This window comes from Chanos chanos, chromosome 12 (genome assembly GCF_902362185.1).
Source record: "Chanos chanos chromosome 12, fChaCha1.1, whole genome shotgun sequence".
Taxonomy (NCBI): domain Eukaryota; kingdom Metazoa; phylum Chordata; class Actinopteri; order Gonorynchiformes; family Chanidae; genus Chanos; species Chanos chanos.
The window spans coordinates 2,093,534-2,111,710 of record NC_044506.1 but is presented as its reverse complement, the minus strand read 5'-3'; the positions used below and the strand labels follow the sequence as shown (position 1 = coordinate 2,111,710).

Here is an 18,177-nt window from a genome sequence, read left to right as displayed (position 1 = left end):
TTAAATCTATAACATCTTTTGTTAGCTGAAAAAAATACCGTCTTCTTGCAGTCTTGGCAGAGTTAAGATCCACCGCCTTAAGTCTTCGATCCCAATTAGGCTAACAGACTTTTATGGGGCTTTTGTAAATGCACTTATTCCACTCCGAGTTCAAATATAAGTGTGATGAAAAAGGCACAGTACCATTGCGGTGGACATGTACGCTTGCCTGGTATACTGAAATCACAAAATCTCCCATCCCCTCCCAGAAATAAATCTGTATGCTCACCAACTGAACTGTTTTGAAACGTCATAACAACTAACCAGAAATTCTGGAATCCACGTCTGTTTCAGTCAGTGGGAAATAACTGTCCCCAGACACAGACATTGTCATCCTCCACTCATGTCCAGCTGACAGAACTGAGGAACAGTGACCGGTGATCGATGGCCGTAGAAAACGAATGCATTCTAGAATGATTGCTCACAGAGTCCATACTACTGCAAATACTACTACTACAACAAATAATAATAATAACCATCATAATCATCATCATCATCATAGTAACAACAGCAGTAATAATTATAATAGTTTTCTGCACATTCTTTTTATTTATTTATTTATTTATCCCTCCCTCTTTTGCTGAATTGTCTGTTTGTGTCTTTTATTTTGACAGCTTTAATTCTTCTCGCGGTTTCGATATAACTATACAGTGGATAACTTCGCGCCGTGGGAGACTTCCTGGTTATGTGTGTGCTAGGTACCAGGTTCTGAACACAGATAAGGAAATCACACAGATCCAGGACGGATCCGACTTATAGATCATTTTTGGCAAAAATAGTGTTCTTTCGCACATTGTAAAAGGCTCGATCGGACAACTGAGTCACCTGGACGTTATCTGAAGGTCTGGGAAGCGGGAAGCGAATCGTGATCTCCGTGTTAGAGGTGTGTGTGGACTTGGGTTTGTCGCGTTCCATCAGTGTGTTTGTGTGTTTTAGTTCAGAGAGTTGCCATCTGAACTGTCACTTGCGAATTTCACGCCTGATGAATAGAAACCGTTTGTATATCACTCTAATCTAAAGAGTACAGTGTATGTGGACCATCGCCCTCTCTGGAAGAGCTGCTTTTCCAGAAGTTTATGGAACATGTAAAGAGGAAAAGGGATAGACAACACAAGAGAGGAACAAGCTGCTTTTACAGTGTGACATGCTACTTTTACTAGTTAGTGTAAATTGCAATCCACGTTTTTAATTTTTACCAATAATTTGTTAATTATTTCAGTCGCAGTTTAACAGGGCGAAGCGCAGATGTACAGTCATCCCTGCCTGTCTGGTTGTCATGTCGTTTGCAGTTATCTGAAACAGTATCCTACAGCTTCAGCAAACAGGTCGCAAGGGAGATTAGACTGGATTTTTTTTTTTAATTATGTGTTGCTTAGCAGGCAATGATGAAGACTGCTTGCAATGTGATTATATATTTGCCTACAGGGAGAGAAGAGGGTGTCATTTCAGTAGGGTAATTTTCTGCGATCACGACGCTGGAGTGTGAGTGAACGGCAAAGTGACATGGGCTTTCTGTTGGGCTGTATCGATGCGTTCCTTAGTAGCCTTGGTTTAGAACATGATTCGGGTTTTCTAAATGTACAGTAGTGTGTAATGCAGTAATAAGTCACGTGGCCATAACTGAGTTTTAATAAGACTCCAGTCACGTCGGCATTTAACTCGCTCACTGGGAGATGAGGTGAGTTTATTTCCTCTGAAGCTTCTTTCAGCTGGAACACAAGGGCGTGTCTAATGTTACTTATCGGGCATGGTCGAAACTAAGTTTCTCTCAGAACTTCTTCCTTTTGCGAAATGTGTTCTCCTTTGACCCATTATTACGACTCATGAATTGTGTTGCGGAGAGAGAGAGAGAGCGTGTTTGCGTGTGAAGCACAGAGAAAGCGGTCGAATGAGATGGAAACAGGGAAGATAGAGGCGTTAATCTGTAATTTGAAGTGTGTTGTGATTTTCACTCGTGGAGTAATTAGTCTGATACTCAGAGCGCAAGCATGCCAACAGTAGTGGCAGATGGGAACCCCGCGGGCCAAGTGGTGAAAGTGATAGCCTACTTAGAGGTCTGGGCCTCTCACAGAGTTCACCGCGGGAGATGTATTATTCCAGAGATTACAGCTGGTCACACAGGCCAACAAAGTAGGAAAAAAAAAACCCTGAGTTCGGCAAGAAACCGGTTTTCTGCGTTGAGGCAGGATCTTTGTGATAACGAACATAAAATTTGTACAGTCATGTCAGACAGCTCAAAATGAAAAACAAAAGTCAAGAGAATGTTTTTAAGTTTCGAGCTCAATTCCCAGCGGAGTGGTAACTTCCTCTGGAATCTCGGAATGTTCTCCAGATCAGTGATATGCTCCCAGGTCATAAGATTCTTTCGCTTCCTCTGTGGCCTCTGTCCCTCCTCTGCCCTGCTGCGTTCAGTCGCCCTGGTACACAAAAGGCGTGGCTTTTCGCCCAGTAACAGTAATGAACTGGTTTTGGGAAGGTGAGGTGGAGAGAGGGGTGGGTTGTATGAGATTTGTGGGCGTGTTAAATTCTCTGTGAGTGGTTTGAGCTAGTTTTCTCAGAACTGTTCATTTTCAGCGTGTTTCAGTCAGGTCTGTATTTGTTGCTTTAGCTGAACTTGTTTGCCTTGTTCATGGATGAACTGAGACGGTGGCACTTATCAAAGACTGCACCTTATGGCTGTTTGCTTGGTTTGTATTCTGCCTGTGTTGGAAGACATTTAGGATAAAAGTGTCTGCTAAAGAAATAAATAATAAATAATATAAGTAAAGACGTCTCTGCCCAGCCTCCTCTGGGCCACTGGCGGTCCCCTCACTTCAGGAACCTCAGTCTCTGATCACTCCTTACACTCCAACCCGATCTCTCCGCTCAGCCTCCTCTGGACACTTTGGGGTCCCCTCACGTCAGGAACCTGGCAGTTCCACTCAGCCACGACTTTTTCCTGCCCCCCGCTCCGCTGTGGTGGAATGATCTTCCCCACCCAATCAGAACTGCGGAATCACTCGCCATCTTCCGCAGGAGAATGAAAACGCTCCCTTTCAGAATCCACCTGTCCCCTGATGTCTATCCTTTCTCTTATGCCATGTTTTATCCTTTCTTTTATGCCATGTTTTATGGCATAAAATGTACTAACCATGTCTGTACGCTGCAGGTCTTGTTTGCAGATTTCTGTTTTATCGTTGCAGGATATACAGGAGCGTGGTAATTAAAATCATTAATTTGCATTCCTACTGCGATCTTTTGCTTATGAGGTAGTTCACTAAACCTGATTGATGCATTAATTGTAAGTCGCATTGGTTTAAAAGCGTCAGTGAAATACCAGATTGTAAATTGTAAATAAATGATAAATGGATAAGCAGAGAATCACTGTGCTTGGGATCTGAACCCTCAGTCTTTCTTATCACTGACCAGTGTTTCATTACCCTTAGTCAAATGTCCCCCTGAACAGTTTTATTTGGGACCTTAGACTGGAAACGATGCTGTAATTGAAGGAGAACTGTGTGTGTGTGTGTGTGTGTGTGTGTGTGTGCTTGTTTAAATGACTGACTGTCCTAGACTGATTATCTTTTCTTTTCTTTTCTTTTTTTCTCTCTCTCCTTCTCTCTGTATGTTGCTCTGTGTGGCCCTCAGGTGATGATGATGAGGGTAGTGCGGTGTGCTCACAGACAGTAATATGATGAAGAGTCCGGCGCACCGTTGCCGGGACATCGAGAGGCAAGCTGACTACCTGCAGCCGGAGCACTGCGCCCCGCCCCCCGTGCGAGCCCCGGGCGGCAGCATGTGGTTTATCCGGGACGGCTGCGGCATCGTCTGCGGGGTCATCACCTGGCTGCTCGTCTTCTTCGCAGAGTTCGTGGTGGTGTTCGTGATTCTGCTTCCCGCCAAAAACGCGGTGTACAGCCTGGTCAACGGGGCGCTCTTTAACACCCTGGCCTTCCTCGCCCTGGCCTCGCACCTGCGGGCCATGTGCACCGACCCGGTGAGCTGACCTCTGACCTCTGACCGGGAAGGGCTGTTGGCTGACCTGTGACCTCTGAGTTGGAGGGGTGTGGGCTGGTGTTGAAAAGGGGTGGAAAATGTGTTACATTTCATGAATTGTTACATTTGTGGAGTGGGGGTTTTGTCTTTGTAATTTGTTTCAAACAAGTTGAAAGCCACTCTTTCAAAGCTTTTTTTTAAATGGCATTTTTGCTGAGTAAGTGGGCGGAGCCTTGTGCAGTGTGTGACAACAGACAGTGAATCAGTGTTATCACCCTTTATTTATTTACCCTGTTCACATGCACCCTGTCATTACAGGGAGTGCCCTTCTGACCAGTCATTTATTCTTTATTTTTCCTCTCTCTCTCTTTCCTCCCTGTCTTCTCTCTCTCTCTCTTCTCTCTCTCTCTCTCTCTCTCTCTCTCTCTCTCCTCTCTCTCCTCTCTCTCTCACTCTTTCTTTCTCTCTCTCGCTCTTTCTTTCTCTCTTTCTCTCTCTCTCTCTCTCTCTCTCTCTTTCTCTCTTTCTCTCTCTCTCTCTCTCTCTCTCTCTCTCGCTCTTCCTTTCTCTCTCTCTCTCTCTCTCTCTCTCTCTCCCTCCCTCTCCCTCCCTCTCTCTCTCTCTCTCTCTCTCTCAGGGAGCCGTGCCAAAAGGGAATGCCACTAAAGAGTTCATTGAGAGTTTACAGCTGAAGCCGGGGCAGGTGGTTTATAAATGTCCCAAATGCTGCAGTATCAAGCCTGACAGAGCACACCACTGCAGGTACCTCAGACATTACACTGGCCAGAGGAAACCCACAGTCAGGTCATGCAGATTGCTGTAGATGCGTCTGTTTGGAGTCAGTGAGAATGTAGAAGTGTTCTGCTTCACTGTGACCAGCGGAGTCTTTGGTTTCCAGTGGAACACTTGCATTCTGCTCCTAGCGGCTGCTTAGAGAGAGTTTTCAGGGAGGAAATGAAAGCGCAGTTGTGCAGGATGTGGTTCAGGGGAGATGCCCACAGACCGCCAACAGGAGACTGCCACCTCCCCAGCCTGTGTCACTCAGGAGTAATGAGCTGTCCCTCACTGGTTACACTCCTGCTATCAGCATTACAGCCTGGAATATTCCAACAGTTTGTCTGGCAGGAACCTTAGGAGGCAAAGCTCAGGGGAGCTTAAAAGAGTGTTTCGAGTGCAGTGAGTTTGAATGAGTGAATGAGACAGTGAGTTCAGAGGAGTTCGAGTTTTGGAGAGACAGTGAGTTTAGAGGAGTTTGGGTTTTGGAGAGACAGTGAGTTTGGATAGAGGAGTTTGAGTTGTGGAGAGACAGTGAGTTTGAATAGAGGAGTTTGAGGTTTGGAGAGACAGTGAGTTTGAATAGAGGAGTTTGAGGTTTGGAGAGACAGTGAGTTTGAATAGAGGAGTTTGAGGTTTGGAGAGACAGTACGTTTGAATAGAGGAGTTTGAGGTTTGGAGAGACAGTGAGTTTGAATAGAGGAGTTTGAGTTGTGGAGAGACAGTGAGTTTGAATAGAGGAGTTTGAGTTGTGGAGAGACAGTGAGTTAAGAGGAGTTTGAGTTGTGGAGAGACAGTGAGTTAAGAGGAGTTTGAGTTGTGGAGAGACAGTGAGTTTAGAGGAGTTTGGGTTTTGGAGAGACAGTGAGTTTGGATAGAGGAGTTTGAGTTTTGTAGAGACAGTGAGTTTGAATAGAGGAGTTTGGGTTTTGGAGAGACAGTGAGTTTGGATAGAGGAGTTTGAGGTTTGGAGAGACAGTGAATTTGGATAGAGGAGTTTGAGGTTTGGAGAGACAGTGAGTTTAGAGGAGTTTGAGGTATGGAGAGACAGTGAGTTTAGAGGAGTTTGAGTTGTGGAGAGACAGTGAGTTTGAATAGAGGAGTCTGAGTTGTGGAGAGACAGTGAGTTTGAATAGAGGAGTTTGAGGTTTGGAGAGACAGTGAGTTTGAATAGAGGAGTTTGAGTTGTGGAGAGACAGTGAGTTTGAATAGAGGAGTTTGAGTTGTGGAGAGACAGTGAGTTTGAATAGAGGAGTTTGAGTTGTGGAGAGACAGTGAGTTTGAATAGAGGAGTTTAAGGTTTGGAGAGACAGTGAGTTTGAATAGAGGAGTTTGAGGTTTGGAGAGACGGTGAGTTTGAATAGAGGAGTTTGAGTTTTGGAGAGACAGTACATTTGAATAGAGGAGTTTGAGGTTTGGAGAGACAGTGAGTTTGAATAGAGGAGTTTGAGGTTTGGAGAGACAGTGAGTTTGAATAGAGGAGTTTGAGGTTTGGAGAGACAGTGAGTTTGAATAGAGGAGTTTGAGTTGTGGAGAGACAGTGAGTTTGAATAGAGGAGTTTGAGTTGTGGAGAGACAGTGAGTTTGAATAGAGGAGTTTGAGTTGTGGAGAGACAGTGAGTTTGAATAGAGGAGTTTGAGTTGTGGAGAGACAGTACGTTTGAATAGAGGAGTTTGAGGTTTGGAGAGACAGTGAGTTTGAATAGAGGAGTTTGAGGTTTGGAGAGACAGTGAGTTTGAATAGAGGAGTTTGAGTTGTGGAGAGACAGTACGTTTGAATAGAGGAGTTTGAGGTTTGGAGAGACAGTGAGTTAAGAGGAGTTTGAGTTGTGGAGAGACAGTGAGTTTGAATAGAGGAGTTTGAGTTGTGGAGAGACAGTGAGTTAAGAGGAGTTTGAGTTTTGGAGAGACAGTGAGTTAAGAGGAGTTTGAGTTGTGGAGAGACAGTGAGTTAAGAGGAGTTTGAGTTTTGGAGAGACAGTGAGTTTAGAGGAGTTTGAGGTTTGGAGAGACAGTGAGTTTGAATAGAGGAGTTTGAGTTGTGGAGAGACAGTGAGTTTGAATAGAGGAGTTTGAGTTGTGGAGAGACAGTGAGTTTGAATAGAGGAGTTTGAGTTGTGGAGAGACAGTGAGTTTGAATAGAGGAGTTTGGGTTTTGGAGAGACAGTGAGTTTGGATAGAGGAGTTTGAGGTTTGGAGAGACAGTGAGTTTAGAGGAGTTTGGGTTTTGGAGAGACAGTGAGTTTGGATAGAGGAGTTTGAGGTTTGGAGAGACAGTGAATTTGAATAGAGGAGTTTGAGTTGTGGAGAGACAGTGAGTTTGAATAGAGGAGTTTGAGGTTTGGAGAGACAGTGAGTTTGAATAGAGGAGTTTGAGTTGTGGAGAGACAGTGAGTTTGAATAGAGGAGTTTGAGTTGTGGAGAGACAGTGAGTTTGAATAGAGGAGTTTGAGTTGTGGAGAGACAGTGAGTTTGAATAGAGGAGTTTAAGGTTTGGAGAGACAGTGAGTTTGAATAGAGGAGTTTGAGGTTTGGAGAGACAGTGAGTTTGAATAGAGGAGTTTGAGTTTTGGAGAGACAGTACATTTGAATAGAGGAGTTTGAGTTGTGAAGAGACAGTGAGTTTGAATAGAGGAGTTTGAGTTGTGGAGAGACAGTGAGTTTGAATAGAGGAGTTTGAGTTGTGGAGAGACAGTGAGTTTGAATAGAGGAGTTTGAGGTTTGGAGAGACAGTGAGTTTGAATAGAGGAGTTTGAGGTTTGGAGAGACAGTGAGTTTGAATAGAGGAGTCTGAGTTGTGGAGAGACAGTGAGTTTGAATAGAGGAGTTTGAGTTGTGGAGAGACAGTGAGTTTGAATAGAGGAGTTTGAGGTTTGGAGAGACAGTGAGTTTGAATAGAGGAGTCTGAGTTGTGGAGAGACAGTGAGTTTGAATAGAGGAGTTTGAGGTTTGGAGAGACAGTGAGTTTGAATAGAGGAGTTTGAGTTGTGGAGAGACAGTGAGTTTGAATAGAGGAGTTTGAGGTTTGGAGAGACAGTGAGTTTGAATAGAGGAGTTTGAGGTTTGGAGAGACAGTGAGTTTGAATAGAGGAGTTTGAGTTGTGGAGAGACAGTGAGTTTGAATAGAGGAGTTTGAGGTTTGGAGAGACAGTGAGTTTGAATAGAGGAGTCTGAGTTGTGGAGAGACAGTGAGTTTGAATAGAGGAGTTTGAGTTGTGGAGAGACAGTACGTTTGAATAGAGGAGTTTGAGGTTTGGAGAGACAGTGAGTTTGAATAGAGGAGTTTGAGGTTTGGAGAGACAGTGAGTTTGAATAGAGGAGTTTGAGGTTTGGAGAGACAGTGAGTTTGAATAGAGGAGTTTGAGTTGTGGAGAGACAGTACGTTTGAATAGAGGAGTTTGAGGTTTGGAGAGACAGTGAGTTTGAATAGAGGAGTTTGAGTTGTGGAGAGACAGTGAGTTAAGAGGAGTTTGAGTTTTGGAGAGACAGTGAGTTAAGAGGAGTTTGAGTTGTGGAGAGACAGGCAGGTTATTGACAGAATACTCTCCTGCTTTATCTTGTCAGTACTCTTATGGTTTGTTTGCTTATTTGTTTGTTTTGTCTGTGTGTTTGTGTTACTAAGTCTAAAATTGGTTTCTCTTTCAGCATATTCTCATTAGAATAATCAGAACAGTCATTTATCTCAGGAAGAATAAAAAGGGGGGCAGCACGGCAGCATAGTGGGTAGCGCTGTCGCCTCACAGCAAGAAGGTCTCGGGAGTTTGCATGTTCTCCCCGTGTCTGCGTGGGTTTCCTCCGGGAGCTCCGGTTTCCTCCCACAGTCCAAAGACATGCAGGTCAGGTGAATTGGAGACACTAAATTGCCCCTAGGTGTGAATGTGTGTGTGAGTGTGTTTGTCTGTGTGTCTGCCCTGCGATGGACTGGTGACCTGTCCAGGGTGTTTCCCCACCTTTTGCCCTATCCCAGTACCCCCCGCGACCCTCATCAGGATAAGAGGCTTAGATAGTGAGTGAGTGACTGAGAATAAAAAGGTTGTATGAATTATTAAAGTATAAATCAAAACTAAAGTGTTCAGTAAATGGAGTTAGAATGTTTTAAGATGAAATTTGAATTTTTGAAAGGTTTTAGATGGTTGTCAGATGTAAATTTCCCAAGTGTGTTGATGCTCTGTGAGTGCAGCTGAATGATTTTGAACTGTGAAGTTTTGAAGTGAATTATGAAAAGCTCTCTCTCAGTAAGTCTCTGCGGCTCACATGCCAGGCCTGCGGAAGAGACAGAGCCTTCGGAGTACTGGACCGTTTTCTGACAGACCCGCTGAAGACTTTAAAAAGTTATATCCTGTCAGAACACACTGTCACGTGTCCCGTGTTCTTTTTCTCGGTCGGTTTGATTTATCATCACAAAAAACATGCTGACATATCCATCACGTGGTCACCTCGCTACCTCTGCCCACAAGTGGTAAATATGTTTCCTCTGACAGCGTTTGAGCTCAGCTCAGTGAGACAGTGAAATAACCTCAGGTAGTATCAGCTCACTGCGCAGTCGCAGGCATGGAGCATCAGTGGAGTGTGCAGACACAGACATGTAACGTTAGTGTAGTGTGCAGACGCAGACATGTAACGTTAGTGTAGTGTGCAGACGCAGGCATGTAACGTTAGTGTAGTGTGCAGACGCAGACATGTAACGTTAGTGTAGTGTGCAGACGCAGGCATGTAACGTTAGTGTAGTGTGCAGACGCAGACATGTAACGTTAGTGTAGTGTGCAGACGCAGACATGTAACGTTAGTGTAGTGTGCAGACGCAGGCATGTAACGTTAGTGTAGTGTGCAGACGCAGGCATGTAACGTCAGTGTAGTGTGCAGACGCAGGCATGTAACGTCAGTGTAGTGTGCAGACGCAGGCATGTAACGTTAGTGTAGTGTGCAGACGCAGGCATGTAACGTTAGTGTAGTGTGCAGACGCAGGCATGTAACGTCAGTGTAGTGTGCAGACGCAGGCATGTAACGTTAGTGTAGTGTGCAGACGCAGGCATGTAATGTCAGTGTAGTGTGCAGACGCAGGCATGTAACGTTAGTGTAGTGTGCAGACGCAGGCATGTAATGTCAGTGTAGTGTGCAGACGCAGGCATGTAATGTCAGTGTAGTGTGCAGATGCAGGCATGTAACGTTAGTGTAGTGTGCAGACGCAGGCATGTAATGTCAGTATAGTGTGCAGCATTCTGTGCAGACGCAGACAGATGATCTGAACATTCTGTGCAGACACAAACAGGTGCTTTTCCTTAGTTTGTTCATTTGATGTCTAAAATGGCTGTGATTGGTTTCTGAAACTTTTTTTTTTGTCTTGTAAACGAAATTAGATGCCATTGAGTTGACTTTAGCTGAGCTGGACTGAACCACTTTAAACGGATTTGAGTCCAAATTGACAGAAAATCAGCTTAGCTGAAAGGAATTGAGTTGCATGAACTTGATTTGAACTGAAAACGGCACCTTGTTTTGATTTTGTTTTTTTCCTTCCTAATGGTTGTCAACTGTAAAGTGGCTCATTTAGCTGAATCATGACCTGACTTTTCACTCCCACGTCTGTGTGGATCACTCTTTGACCTATTTAAACACACCAACTCTGATGTCTGCCCGCATGTGTTCTCTCTGTGTGTGTGTGTGTGTGTGCGTGCGCGTGCGTGCGTGTTTTTCTACCTCTCCAGTGTGTGTAAGCGCTGCATTAGAAAAATGGATCACCACTGCCCATGGGTGAATAACTGTGTGGGAGAAAACAACCAGAAATATTTTGTGTTGTTTACGGTGAGTAAGCTTCTGTTGTTTGGAACACACGTTTTAAAAAAAAAAAAAAAATAAAAAAATAACACATCCATATGTCACCTAATCAGTGACCATGTCAAACTGTCACTGAGCCCACACACTCGTCCCTGCGTGTTCCAGGTCATATATCTGCTCTCTTACTGCACTAACTCCACTCAGAGGTCGCTGATTAGGAGCTCACAGACATACACTCATTAGATGCAATATGAAGCGCACTGATAATCATTGATTAAGACGCAGGATTTCTGTGATGTGTGACGCGTTCAGGTCTTCATTCTGACTAGCACGGTGATGTCTTCTTTGTGAAGTGTTGGGTGAAGGTGTATGTCTCTCTGGTTTGTGTGTTAACAGATGTACATTGCTTTAATATCACTTCACGCCCTCATGATGGTGGCTCTGCACTTCATCTTCTGTTTTGAAGAAGACTGGTCCAGTGAGTAAATCACTCAACCTTCCTCCCTTACAGATCTAGAACCTTCCTATATCTAGAACATAATCTCACAGAATTATTTTCAGAATTTTATGCAGCAATGTATTTGTGGACATGTGTAATTGTGTCATTTAAAAAAATGTTTTCAAAAAATGATCTTGCATGACAGTGCAGTTCTCTCTCTGTTAAATGGGCTTGATGTGTTCCAGCGTTGACACATTTAATTCATGGGGTTTTACTACATTTAAATGAAGTGTAAAAAAACCCATAGTGGTTTTTATTTGGAAACTTGATGCGCTGCTTTATGTTCCCTCTGTGGTTTTCAGGTCTCATGTTGACTCTGTGTCTGTTTTCTCATGTTTACAAAGCTGTTGTCTTCCTGTGTAACCTGACCTCATTATTTCATAAACTGTTTCGATCAAATTTCGATTGGCTAAGCCATACACCGTGGTGTTCTTTGATTGGCCGATTTGGAATGTAGCACAGGAAGATGTCAGTTTTAAAGCTTTGCCTCTCTGGACTGGAGCTGACACTAACCCCAAAACCCTGGCCCAAAACGCCCCCAGTTTTCAGGTCCCCCTCTCCCCAACTACTGCCCTGCTGCAGAATTACGTTCCTGCGTCTTGATCGAACACACTCGATTCTGTTGTTCAGGGACTCCCCTGGGCCTTGAAGAGCTGGTTCAGGTGTGTTGAATTAAGAGAAAAATGGGGATTGCCTGCTACTAGTAACTGCTGATCAGAATGCAGTTTTGTCTTCCCTCTAATAATGATTAGATGCGATCCAGAGTGGGAAAACTGGTCCTAGATCAGTGAGGCAAGGCAACCGTTTCCCGCCCTCCTCTGAGGTCTGCTGACCCCACCAGTTCAACCCCTCTCTCTCTCTCTCTCTCTCTGCCCTCTCCACCTTTATTCATTTCCTCCTTTCATTGTTCTATCACTCCTTCCCTCGCCCCTTTCCCAGAGTGCAGTTCCTTCTCTCCTCCAGCGACCGTCATCCTCCTCATCCTGCTCTGTTTCGAAGGCCTCCTCTTCCTCATCTTCACCTCCGTGATGTTCGGGACACAGATCCACTCCATCTGTACCGATGAGACGGTAAGTCACGTTCCTCTCGTGTTATTTTCCCGCCTCCTTGCCTCCCACCAAACGACTCCTGATGTCATATCCTATCTGTGACGTCATATCCAGTTCCTGATGTCATATCCAGTTCCCAGTGTCATATCCTCTTCCTGTGGTCTTCTCCTCATTGCTCGGGACCACCTCAGCAGAGCGCATAGCATAACTGACAGGGAAAAAAAATGCACTGTAATGGAAAGCAAGTTTAGAATGATTAAGGTGATGATGGTGAATGTGGTTATTCATTTGTAAAGCATTTTAGAATGATTAAGGTGATGATGGTGAATGTGGTTATTCATTTGTAAAGCATTTTAGAATGATAAAGGTGATGATGGTGAATGTGGTTATTCATTTGTAAAGCATTTTAGAATGATTAAGGTGATGATGGTGAATGTGGTTATTCATTTGTAAAGCATTGTAGAATGATAAAGGTGATGATGGTGAATGTGGTTATTCATTTGTAAAGCATTTTTTTTTTTGGCCTTGCACAAAATGCTTCACAAGACAACGCTATAGTAGTACGCCGAGAAAACACATAACCCGTATGATGGAGATGAAAAATGTTATGATAAGGAAAATGTTATGATGGTGCTAAATGTAGACATGTGATAAATTGTGTCACAAAGACACGTAACACTCTTAGACCTCACATGATGTTTCTGCTCTTACAGTAACCAGGGAGCGGAGTCAGATGGAGAAATGCATTTCTCCTTTATAAGTGTACCTAAATTTGTTGCGGTAAATATTTAATGATTTCAGTTTCAGCCGCTGATCATAAAAGGGGTCCCTCAGGGTAAAATACTTGGTGCTATAACCTTCTTAAAGTTTATCTTTAAAGAACTGTGGCTCTGTTGTGTTTAAACACAAGGTCATTCATACAAGTTCTTTCTTCTTATCGATTTGTGTGGGTGTCTTTTTTTTGGGATATTTCCATCTGTTCGAGGTTGCCCGTTGGCTACATTCACTTTCAGACGAAATGAAAGTTATTGATTTTTCATATAAACTCACTTCTCAGTGGTTCTAAAGAAATTCTGGTTGAATGTGCCCAGCTGCCCCCAGAGCTCTCATACTCTCTCAGCTAATTGACATCTAAGTGCTGATTGGCTGTTGAGGTCTTCACTGGCAATTGAATGCAATGTTAATCTTCCATTGAGACATTGTGTTGTTTCTTGACTACTGATGTAAGTGGGCTGTTGAAGTCTTCACTGGTGCTGTGATGTGTCACGTATTGTCTGGGATAACATCCTTTTTTTCTTTTGTTTTTGTTTTAAAGGGTATTGAACAGCTGAAAAAGGAAGAGAGAAGGTGGGTGAAAAAATCCAAATGGATGAACATGAAGGTCGTGTTCGGTCACCCGTTCTCTATCGCGTGGCTCAACCCCTTCGCCCGACCCGACCACGGCAAAGCGGACCTGTACCAGTACGTCGTCTGACACTAGACACGTGGACCGTTACCGTCCTCTGGAACCAGACTGACACCGCTTACAGAGGAGCGCTCTGTTCCCCACTGTCTGTCACAGTTACCTCACAGAGCGTCATGGATGGACTCTCCATGCCTGTCTCCTCACCTCTGTTTCTCTCTCGCCCCCCAGCTTTGCCTCAGATCCACCGGGTTCTTTGTTGTGTTAAGGGTCTGAGAAAATGTTTGCTTTTAAAAACCTTGTGATTTTTCTTTTCTGCGTTTTGCCTGCTGATTTTAATTGTTTTCTCTGGAGCTCCTTCCCTCCTCTTCATGCCAAAATCCCACTGAGTATTTACGATGTAAACAAACAAACAAACAAACAAACAAACAAACAAACAAACAAACAGTGTAGCCAAACAGAGTGTTTCATTCTCAAGGGTACTGACAGAAAAATGTAGAGGTCTTGACCTCAGGGCGGACATTGTTGTAGCAGCAGTGTCCTGATTTTTCCACCACAAATCTTTTCGTTGATGAATTATGAGAGACTGGACTGAAGTCAAGCAGCGATCCACAGTCCGTTAGGCTCCTATAACACGCACCCAGACCTCCCCTCTCTGCTGGAACAGGGGTTTTTGGCGGGGGGGGGGTTTGGCCTTGTGGTCAGAGGAAGAGGTTCTGCGCTGTCACAGGGATGAGACCAGAATTAAGGTTTTCAGAAGGCTGTTGCTAAGGGAGGGTTGCTTTGGAAACGAATGCCTCTAACATTCTGAAACTGATTTAAAATGCCTAAGTTAGACATAGTCATCTCTCAGATGGTTTACCCAGACATAAGCACACAAGCCTTAAAGCAGACAGAGCTTTGTTATTGTGAGCAGAGAGATGTGTCTGTTGGATGAGAACCTTATTGCCAAATTGTGTTTGTTTGTTCGTTTTGTAAGAGGAAGTTGGAAACAAATTGCTTAGTGGTCCTCTAAGCACCTGAGAATGGTCGATCATTCATTTGGCGGGTCTCTCTTTGGCTGGTCTCTCTGGTCAGGGATTGAGCCAGGCTGGATAAGCTGTGGATGATGAGATCAGTCAAACGCTGCCTTCTTTAAAATGACTGTTCGTCTTTCAGCAACACTAATTTAATTAAGCTGAAATATGAGAGCAGCAGAACTGAGCTGCCCATAAGCTAAAGGTTCTGGATGTCTCCTGCACAAACAGACGTCTCTGTTGTGTTGTGTTTTGATCTGTTCTTCGGACACCGGCGATGAACGTGCTCCCTGTTACGAACGACGCGAGTCGGGGATTGAACTTTGGAGCGACTCTGGTGTCATGTTGCGTTTACCTGGTTCAGTTTGTGACGTCTATTTTCTCGAACCGTCTAATCACATTCTTACTGCTCTTGCATCAGAGGGGCCTCGTCCTCCACACTAAGATGAACCGTTTTCGTTTTTAATCGGCCATCGTTTGTGTTCCCTGGGCTTTTCTTTTTCGTTCTTTCTAACACGATGCGGTTTTGTTCTCGCTGGATTTTTGTGTGCAAAACTCCTGAGCATTCCAGACTTCTCCTCGTTCAAAGACGGCCCCTGAAACCTGGCGGTCTGGTTTGTAACGGCTCTAATCAGACCTAACGGAGACTGATTAGAGGAAGAGTCCACGAGATAAAAGACTCTTTTTTTTCACGAGCACTTTGTCCGATGAAACCGGAAACTTGAAGTCTCTAAAGACACCACGCTCAACAATCAGCCAAAATGTCCTTCGTGTCACGTACAACCAGCTACAATCACATTTTGCATCCTTTTGTCCATGTCTCTGGTTATGTTGTCCTCTCTGGAATAAGGCCCCTGTTCTGAGGTATTAGGTTTGAGTTGACGTATCTGATATAGCTGGGTTCAGATTTATCACATTTCTCAGAGTATGTTTGCTAAACTAGGACCAGTTTTAGTTTTTCATTATCCTAATAATCACAGTGATATGGGCTGATCCTAGATCAGTCTACTCAGAGACACTCAGTACATATTGGGCCGCGTTTAAAAGTCGCTGTAGAGGGCCAGTATGATTTGGATGAACTGTCTCTTAGACTTCAGTGAGATGTACCACTGTGAGCTGGGGAGGCGGGGAACAGGCTGATCAAACTGAAAGTCACTCTGAAAGGAAAGCCTGTTAGATCAGATCAACCTTAACGTCATGCATTACAAGACTCAGACCAACATTCTGTGTCTCTCTCTCTCTCTCTCTCTCTGTACTGTGCTCTCTCTCTGTACTGTGCTCTCTCTCTGTACTGTGCTCTCTCTCTGTACTGTGCTCTCTCTCTGTACTGTGCTCTCTCTCTGTACTGTTCTCTCTCTCTGTACTGTTCTCTCTCTCTGTACTGTTCTCTCTCTCTGTACTGTGCTCTCTCTCTGTACTGTGCTCTCTCTCTGTACTGTTCTCTCTCTCTGTACTGTGCTCTCTCTCTGTACTGTGCTCTCTCTCTGTACTGTGCTCTCTCTCTGTACTGTGCTCTCTCTCTGTACTGTGCTCTCTCTCTGTACTGTGCTCTCTCTCTGTACTGTTCTCTCTCTCTGTACTGTGCTCTCTCTCTGTACTGTGCTCTCTCTCTGTACTGTGCTCTCTCTCTGTACTGTGCTCTCTCAGTCACAGGGGGTAGAAATCACTGCAGTATCACACATAAGTGAGACAGCGCCAGCAGTGATGAAGCAGGGCTGTACCAGTGAGGTGAACCGGTTTTTCTGTGTGTGTGTGTGTGTGTGTGTGTTAGCAGAAGTTTGAGGTGGAGTCTTGTTGTGTGCTGATCCTGTTGGTCTCACTGGTCCGTTATGCTAATGGCGTGATGTTAATTACTGTTTTCGCAGAACACAGAAGGGTAATGACTCCTCTCTCACCAAGACCACGATTTTCTCATCAAAACAACAAAAAAGGGATTGGTAGTTCTAGTACTTTCTTTCTTTCTCCCTTAAACTTTGATTTTTATTATTATTATCATCATCCACACAGTGATTGCTCTGTTTTTCTGTCTGTAAATAAAACGTTTGCTGTTGGGCATATGTTTTAGTGTCAATCTGAATGCGGTCTGTCATTTTAGTTACTTGCACATGAAAAGTAAAAACAATAAATTTCTTTCTTTTTTTCCCACTGGTAATGTGTTGTTTTGTTTTGTTAATGATAATGCCAGGCTCTTGTTTCTTTGCAGGTTGTTTTTCTATGTGTGTGTTTGTGGTTGATGTTTTTGTGTGTGTACGTGTGTTTTTAACCCGAGATGCCCTGCCGTTTAATCAGATCTGCCGGGCTCTCCTGAGTGAGGCTCTCTATAATCGTGTTGTTTTGACCTCAGGCATCATTAAGACTTTCTGCGCTGTCTGCCACTCTCAGCCAATCAGCTTTGCCCTCTCAGATTACCACTAACCTGTCAGCAGCTCAAATGCCACTCAGCCCAATGCCACAGAGTACCACCTCACCACGCTGCCCTGGCTCCAAAGCCTTTTTTACAGCCCAGAGAGTTTAATTCATTAAACCACACTAATACTCATTAGCAAATCACCTAACAGCATTGAAGGGAACTCTGTGACCCAGGTCATTTAAGCCTGACTTTTGACCCAGGTGTTTCAGGTCATTTTAGCCTGACTTTTGATCAAGCGTTGGCCTCTGTTTAAGGGACGAGGTATCGGTAAAGTACCAAGAATCCAGGCGGCACTGCCCCTGAAACAGTCAAGAGACCTAAGAGTTTACTTTATCAGTTTTATTATTTGATTTACAGCATTCAAGAGAGAAACACAAACAACAGTGAAACTGAAACCGATTCTTTTGCTTTGTGGTGTTTATTGTAGCAGTATCAACATCTTACATTTTCCAAAAGACAAATGACAGTTTATAGGTCATTTATGTCAGGATTTTTTTTTTCAGAAAATGAAAAAACAAAACAAAACACACAACAAAGTTAGTTATGCTTGTTCTTGAAAACAAACGTGCTGAGTGCAGATGGCCAATGTTTGGCTACAAATTTCCTATGAATTGATTAGGATAGACAGCTCTAAACAGAACCTGACTGGTGTCTAAACCATGCAGTACACACACACACACCTGTCCCTGTCTGTCTCATGCTGCAAATCAAATGGCAAATGAGACAACTGGGTGATAATGTTGTATAATGTCAACAGAAACTCTTTCTAGAGTTTTCTCGGATGTAAAACGGGCATCTTTTAGAAGTTCCCACATTTAAGATTTACTTAACCCTCTATCCCCTTCTAACTCTGCACCTGCTGTTTTTTTAATCTGACATCATTATAAAAACACACATACTTATCATTGTTCGCACTTCATTGTCCTGTACATGTAATGTTACATTTTACTTTCAGTTTCTACTGGTCATTAATAAACACTGGGAAGTGCGGCAGGCTGGAGACATGTCAAGGGGTTTGTGAATTTTCTCTGACCAGTTTGTCCAAAAGCCAGTTATCCCAAGAGTCTGTACAAACTCGATCACGTTTTCTTCACTTTAAGATTTACATAAAACAACACACGTGATTTCAAACTGGCCTTATGGGTTGAAACAGAGCAACAGAGCTACACACTGTAGTTCATAAAGTCTGTTAGTCTGTTTACAAACAGCGTCACAGTCAGGTCCAGAGTCAGAGCGCGGCT

At 43.9% G+C, this 18,177-nt stretch overlaps 1 protein-coding gene across 1 annotated transcript; it reads left to right on the top strand.

The window, feature by feature from the left end:
• The first annotated feature begins 739 nt into the window (after positions 1-739).
• On the top strand, positions 740-13,756 carry zdhhc3b (zDHHC palmitoyltransferase 3b). The gene is made up of 7 exons (XM_030789107.1): positions 740-922; positions 3,667-4,015; positions 4,652-4,776; positions 10,491-10,587; positions 10,957-11,038; positions 11,999-12,129; positions 13,424-13,756. The coding sequence occupies exons 2-7, from the start codon at positions 3,710-3,712 to the stop codon at positions 13,580-13,582; spliced, it is 900 nt and encodes a 299-aa protein (XP_030644967.1). The 5' UTR covers positions 740-922; positions 3,667-3,709; the 3' UTR covers positions 13,583-13,756.
• Positions 13,757-18,177: the final 4,421 nt, after the last annotated feature.